Below are 7,500 nucleotides of genomic sequence, written 5' to 3'. Positions count from 1 at the left end.
AAAGTAGAGGATGAGATTGGTAATTACACATAACAGGTCTGTATGGGTTTTTGTGCATCAGTGTTTGATATAGCATCAAATGATGTTCCTCTCATCATGACCTCTCATCCAGCATTTTGCTCACCTATCTGCTCTCTGTTCTTTGTTTCAACTGTTCCCACTCCTCATCTCTGCCCCTCTCTCTCTAGGATACAGAGATCGTCAACACAGCCATATTGACGGGCAGGCGCGTTGCCGTGCCGGTGAAGGTGGTTACCGTGGAGATGGACGGTGTGGTTGAGGAGGTGGACGACACCGTAACCTGCAGCTCCACAGACGAGGACGTCGTCAAGGTAGCACAAGGTCACTTCCTGTTTAGGTTTCTGAGGTGGTCAGGGGAGGGCAGACAGACTTCAGCTGGTGTGTGTATGTGTGTGTGAAGTGTGTGTATGTGTGTGTATGGTGTGTGTATGTGTGTGTGTGTGGTGTGTGTATGTGTGTGTGTGGTGTGTGTATGTGTGTGTATGTGTGTGTGGTGTGTGTATGTGTGTGTGTGGTGTGTGTACGTGTGTGTGGTGTGTGTATGTGTGTGTGTGGTGTGTGTGTGTGGTGTGTGTGTGTATGTGTGTGTGGTGTGTGTATGTGTGTGTGGTGTGTGTATGTGTGTGTGGTGTGTGTATGTGTGTGTGGTGTGTGTATGTGTGTGTGTGGTGTGTGTATGTGTGTGTGTGTGGTGTGTGTATGTGTGTGTGGAGTGTTTATGAGTGTGTGGAGTGTTTATGTGTGTGTGTGGTGTGTGTATGTGTGTGTGGTGTGTGTATGTGTGTGTGTGGTGTGTGTACGTGTGTGTGGTGTGTGTGTGGTGTGTGCGTGTGGTGTGTGTGTGTGGTGTGTGTGGTGTGTATGTGTGAACACTGCACTATGTGAAGATCAGCTAGCGAGCCGCAGAGGGGAAGTGATAGACACTGAGTGTAGGAGGATCCCAGGAAGGAGGCTGATGTTGCCATGTTGATCAGGCTGATGTTGCCATGTTGATCAGGCTGATGTTGCCATGTTGATCAGGCTGATGTTGCCATGTTGATCAGGCTGATGTTGCCATGTTGATCAGGCTGATGTTGCCATGTTGATCAGGCTGATGTTGCCATGTTGATCAGGCTGATGTTGCCATGTTGATCAGGCTGATGTTGCCATGTTGATCAGGCTGATGTTGCCATGTTGATCAGGCTGATGTTGCCATGTTGATCAGGCTGATGTTGCCATGTTGATCAGGCTGATGTTACCATGTTGATCAGGCTGATGTTGCCATGTTGATCAGGCTGATGTTGCCGTGTTGATCAGGCTGATGTTGCCGTGTTGATCAGGCTGATGTTGCCGTGTTGATCAGGCTGATGTTGCCGTGTTGATCAGGCTGATGTTGCCGTGTTGATCAGGCTGATGTTGCCGTGTTGATCAGGCTGATGTTGCCGTGTTGATCAGGCTGATGTTGCCGTGTTGATCAGGCTGATGTTGCCGTGTTGATCAGGCTGATGTTGCCGTGTTGATCAGGCTGATGTTACCGTGTTGATCAGGCTGATGTTGCCGTGTTGATCAGGCTGATGTTACCATGTTGATCAGGCTGATGTTGCCGTGTTGATCAGGCTGATGTTGCCGTGTTGATCAGGCTGATGTTGCCGTGTTGATCAGGCTGATGTTGCCGTGTTGATCAGGCTGATGTTGCCGTGTTGATCAGGCTGATGTTGCCGTGTTGATCAGGCTGATGTTGCCATGTTGATCAAGCTGATGTTGCCATGTTGATCAGGCTGATGTTGCCATGTTGATCAGGCTGATGAAGCCGTCAGACAGCCCTCTGTGTTCAACACATGTGCTCTGAGAGCCTCACACAGTCCTGCACATCCTGCTGCACATCCTGCTGGACATCCTGCTGCACATTCTGCTACACAACCTGCTGCACATCCTGCTGCACATCCTGCTGCACAACCTGCAGTACATCCTGCTGCACAACCTGCTGCACAACCTGCTGCACATCCTGCTGCACAACCTGCTGCACATCCTGCTGCACATCCTGCTGCACCTTCTGCTACACAACCTGCTGCACATCCTGCTGCACAACCTGCTGCACAACCTGCTGCACATCCTGCTGCGCATCCTGCACTAACATCCCCCTGATGGAACCTGACAAGGAGGAGAGGAGGGAGGAGAGGTGGGGGAGAGAGGAGAGAAACAGAGAGGATTAGGGATTGATCTCTTAACTTCCTGGTGTCATTTAATAAAGAGGCTGTTGAGTTTGACACGCCTCTTTATCTCTCTTTCCCTCTCTCTTTATGTCTCTTTCTCTCACTCCTCTATCTCTCCCCTTTCCATCTCTCTCCTCTATCTGTCTGTCTTTCCCTCTCTCTCTTTCTGTCTCTCTGTCTCTCTCTCACTTCTTCTCTTTATGTGTCTCTTTATGTCTCTCTTTCTTGCTCTCCATATACCTTGTGGTAAAGAACGTATTTTTGGAGGTTTGTGTGGGATAAACAACAGAAAGATTGCTAATTAGGGGATTGGTGTTCACAAGGTGGTCAGGCACAGAATTAAATATGTTATCACATATAGAGACACACTTAAAGACCTGATGGCTGTTTAACTGATCTCTCATCCTAGTGACGCCCTTGACAACAGAGCTTTAAGAGTTTGAATGACTTTGCCACATTCACAAGACAGAGAGAGAGACAGTGAAAGAGAGACAGAGAGACAGAGAGAGAGAGAGAGAGAGAGAGAGAGAGGAGTTGAGCTGTCATGCAGAACATTGGTGTCCTAAACGTTGTAACCCCTATACAGATACTGGCTCTAATCAATAACTAATTAGTGTGTAATGACTTAGCAGTCCTAACGCAGGCCTGACCCCCCAGAACCCCCGCCCAGCCTCCTTATCCATCCATACAACACTTCCTGGGCTCATGAACCCGCCGTAACTCAGCGAAATGGAGCATGGAGGGTGGCGGAGTGTGTGTGGGAGGAGGATGATGTAGGGCTGAGAGTGGGAAAGAATCCCTATACAGCTGATCCAAATCCCTCCCTCCCTGACCCCTTGACCTTTAATCCCCCCTCTTCACAGTGACACCACCCCTCTCCCTCTGTCACAACCCCCCAGGGATCAATAAGGCTCTCTATTGCAGCATTATCCTGCTGTTAGCCCTTAACCACACAGCCCTACTGCAGCATTATCCTGCTGTTAGCCCCTAACCACACAGCCCTACTGCAGCATTATCCTGCTGTTAGCCCCTAACCACACAGCCCTACTGCAGCATTATCCTGCTGTTAGCCCCTAACCACACAGCCCTACTGCAGCATTATCCTGCTGTTAGCCCCTAACCACACAGCCCTACTGCAGCATTATCCTGCTGTTAGCCCCTAACCACACAGCCCTACTGCAGCATTATCCTGCTGTTAGCCCCTAACCACACAGCCCTACTCCAGTATCAGCTACACTAACAAGGACACCCCTTACTCCTTACTGCCCCCTCAACCTCCACCCTCCACCCCCTTCATGCCCCCTTCCCCCACCACCTCCCACCCCTTCCTCCCCCTCACCCAGTGCCCTGTAACAAGGCTGTCTCCAGTACAGAGACCGGGGCAGACATATTGGGGCCGAGCTTGACTTATATCTCTATGCAAATATGTATGCAAATACCCGCCGGGGAGAAAACCGAAAACCTCATCCTATCTCCCTGTTTCCCTGCACACACACACACACCAATTCACACAAACCTGCAGCACATATGCAGACACATTTTCAGAAATGCAGGGAATAGGTTTGTAAACTTTCTTAAATAAGCACCAGCTCTGGATCAGTCAGACAGCAACTTTTCTCAAATTCTCTCTTTTTCTCCTTCCCTCTCTGCTTGTCTCTGTCTATCATTTACCTACTCTCTCTTTCCCCCTCTCTCTCCCCCTCCCTCTCCTTCTCCCCTCTCTCCTGGTAGTACTGTATGCTCTCTCTCCCCTCTCTCCTGGTAGTACTGTATGCTGCAGGGGAGTACTTTAAACCAGAGTGTGTTAATGTGATCTGACAGCCAGTCAGATAACCCACACTCAGACACTCACACACACATGCAGGCTGCAAATGTGAGCAGATATCCATTTCAGCCCCTCCAACTCTAACCCAATCAGTGTGGCTGTAGGCAGGCTGAGGGATGCCAGAGGGGATGGGCGAAGTGATTGGTCCAGAGTGGCATCTGGAAGTGACAGACAGTAGGGACGGCAAATCTGATCAGGAAGTTGTGCTAACCCTCCCAGCGCCCGCCCCCAGGGCAGTCTGTGATTGGTCTCCACCCCCGGAGACTGTCAGAGAGTGGATACTGATATATTTAAATATGCCTCCAAGGAGGGTGGGGGGCGGTAAATGGGTCTTTAGGAGATGGGTTCTGAGGGGGGGCAGAGGAGGAAGGAACTGAAGTTTGGAAGAGTTCAGAGAGAAATGGGTCTTTAGGAGATGGGTTCTGAGGGGGGGCAGAGGAGGGAGAACTGAAGTTTGGAAGAGTTCAGAGAGTTGGAGGAGGGAGGTGAGGGGGGGTGAGGAGGGTGAGGGGGGTGGAGGGGGGGAGGAAGGTGAGGGGGGTGAGGGGGGGTGAGGGGGGGAGGAGGATGAGGAGGTTGAGGGGGGTGAGGAGGGTGAGGGGGGTGGAGGGGGGGAGGAGGGGGAGAGGGGGGAGGGGGGTGGAGTGGGTGAGGGGGGTGGAGGGGGGGAAGTGAAAGACACTTTCTACTTCCTGTCTTCCAGGATCGAGAAAGAGATGTTTTTAATCTTTACTACCCTCTCCTACTTTCTCCTCACTATCTTTCACTCTCTGCTCTCTCCCTCCCCTGTTGGTGTACACACACACACACACCACACACACACGTGGAGCGAGGAGAGAGAGAGGAGGGATGGAGGGGAGGGAGGACAGATGTGGAGAGGCAGTTATCTCCTCTGCTCTGTTTTAATTGTCTGAGAGACTGACAGCTTCATTAAACCCACGCCTCGAGATAAGATACACATCTGATTGCTGTGTACACATGTTTAGCTCTCAACACATGTCTGTGGGTTATTCTGAATATCTAACATCATGTCAGTGTGCAAATGGATGACAATTTCACTTTTCTGGATTGATTGAATGATTCCTTTTCCAGTTTGCAGGAAGAATGTTCCTGTGTGTGTGTGTGTGCGTGTGTGATATGCTCTTAGTATGTATCCCCCCCCACACACACACACACACACCTCATCCTATCTCCCTGTTTCCCTGCACACGCACACACACACTAATTCACACAAACCTGCAGCACATATGCAGACACGTTTTCAGAAATGCAGGGAATAGGTTTCTAAACTTTCTTAAATAAGCACCAGCTCGTATCCCCCCCACCCACACACACACACACACACACACTAATTCACACAAACGTCATCCCACCACACGCAAGCGCACCATGTCCAGACTGCTGCTGCTGTGCTGGAATGACAGCACTTCCTCTGTCAGATAAGAGTTCCTGTTCAGGAATGCTGTGTGAGGCCTGCTGTGAACTCACCACAGGAACACACACACACACAGGAACACACACACACACACACAGGAACACACACACACACAGGAACACACACACACAGGAACACACACACACACAGGAACACACACACACAGGAACACACACACACAGGAACACACACACACACAGGAACACACACACACACAGGAACACACACACACAGGAACACACACACACACAGGAACACACACACACACAGGAACACACACACACAGGAACACACACACACAGGAACACACACACACACAGGAACACACACACACACAGGAACACACACAGGAACACACACACACAGGAACACACACACACAGGAACACACACACACACAGGAACACACACACACACAGGAACACACACACACAGGAACACACACACACAGGAACACACACACACACAGGAACACACACACACAGGAACACACACACACAGGAACACACACACACAGGAACACACACAGGAACACACACACACACAGGAACACACACACACAGGAACACACACACACACAGGAACACACACACACACAGGAACACACACACACACAGGAACACACACACACAGGAACACACACACACACAGGAACACACACACACAGGAACACACACACACAGGAACACACACACACACAGGAACACACACACACAGGAACACACACATACAGGAACACACACACACACAGGAACACACACACACACAGGAACACACACACACACAGGAACACACACACACAGGAACACACACACACACAGGAACACACACACACAGGAACACACACATACAGGAACACACACACACACAGGAACACACACACACACAGGAACACACACACACACAGGAACACACACACACCCCTCAGGAACACACACACACCCCTCAGGAACACACACACACACAGGAACACACACACACACAGGAACACACACACACACAGGAACACACACACACAGGAACACACACACACAGGAACACACACACACACAGGAACACACACACACAGGAACACACACACACACGGGAACACACACACACACAGGAACACACACACACCCCTCAGGAACACACACACACAGGAACACACACACACAGGAACACACACACACAGGAACACACACACACCCCTGCATGTTCTCTCTCTCACAGGGCTGTCCCCTCCCTGACCTCTTCCTCTCTGCGTTTCCTGCAGACAAGTGGTAGTAGAGCACTAGCAGCTGATTGGCCAGGCTGTCTTGCACGCATCATCATGTAACCCAGGGCAGCATCTCCACTCCTCCCCCCTGCTGTGATGGCCAGTCACTCTGCAACGACACCTCCCTCATCTAGATCATCATCAGGAGGGAGGGGGGAGGGTGTAACGACACCTCCCTCATCTAGATCATCATCAGGAGGGAGGGGGGAGGGTGTAACGACACCTCCCTCATCTAGATCATCATCAGGAGGGAGGGGGGAGGGTGTAACGACACCTCCCTCATCTAGATCATCATCAGGAGGGAGGGGGGAGGGTGTAACGACACCTCCCTCATCTAGATCATCATCAGGAGGGAGGGGGGAGGGTGTAACGACACCTCCCTCATCTAGATCATCATCAGGAGGGAGGGGGGAGGGTGTAACGACACCTCCCTCATCTAGATCATCATCAGGAGGGAGGGGGGAGGGTGTAACGACACCTCCCTCATCTAGAACATCATCAGGAGGGAGGGGGGAGGGTGTAACGACACCTCCCTCATCTAGATCATCATCAGGAGGGAGGGGGGAGGGTGTAACGACACCTCCCTCATCTAGAACATCATCAGGAGGGAGGGGGGAGGGTGTAACGACACCTCCCTCATCTAGATCATCATCAGGAGGGAGGGGGAGGCTGTAACGACACCTCCCTCCTCTAGATCATCATCAGGAGGGAGGGGGGAGGCTGTAACGACACCTCCTTCATCTAGATCATCATCAGGAGGGAGGGGGGAG

The 7,500-nt window shown here is 51.2% G+C and overlaps 1 protein-coding gene across 1 annotated transcript in view; it reads left to right on the top strand.

Annotated features, from left to right (window-relative positions):
• LOC146233209 (transmembrane protein 132B) overlaps positions 1 to 7,500 on the top strand; it is a 111,078-nt gene that overhangs the window by 93,216 nt on the left and 10,362 nt on the right. The window contains exon 5 of the mRNA XM_084690679.1: positions 189 to 332. Coding sequence (XP_084546805.1) covers positions 189 to 332 — 144 coding nt within the window. The remainder of the gene's footprint in view (positions 1 to 188; positions 333 to 7,500) is intronic.

The sequence above is a fragment of the Hypomesus nipponensis genome, chromosome 24 (genome assembly GCF_054491055.1).
Source record: "Hypomesus nipponensis isolate SF chromosome 24, ASM5449105v1, whole genome shotgun sequence".
NCBI lineage: Eukaryota > Metazoa > Chordata > Actinopteri > Osmeriformes > Osmeridae > Hypomesus > Hypomesus nipponensis.
The sequence above is the reverse complement of the archived record's forward strand: the minus strand, read 5'-3'. Positions and strand labels throughout refer to the sequence as shown.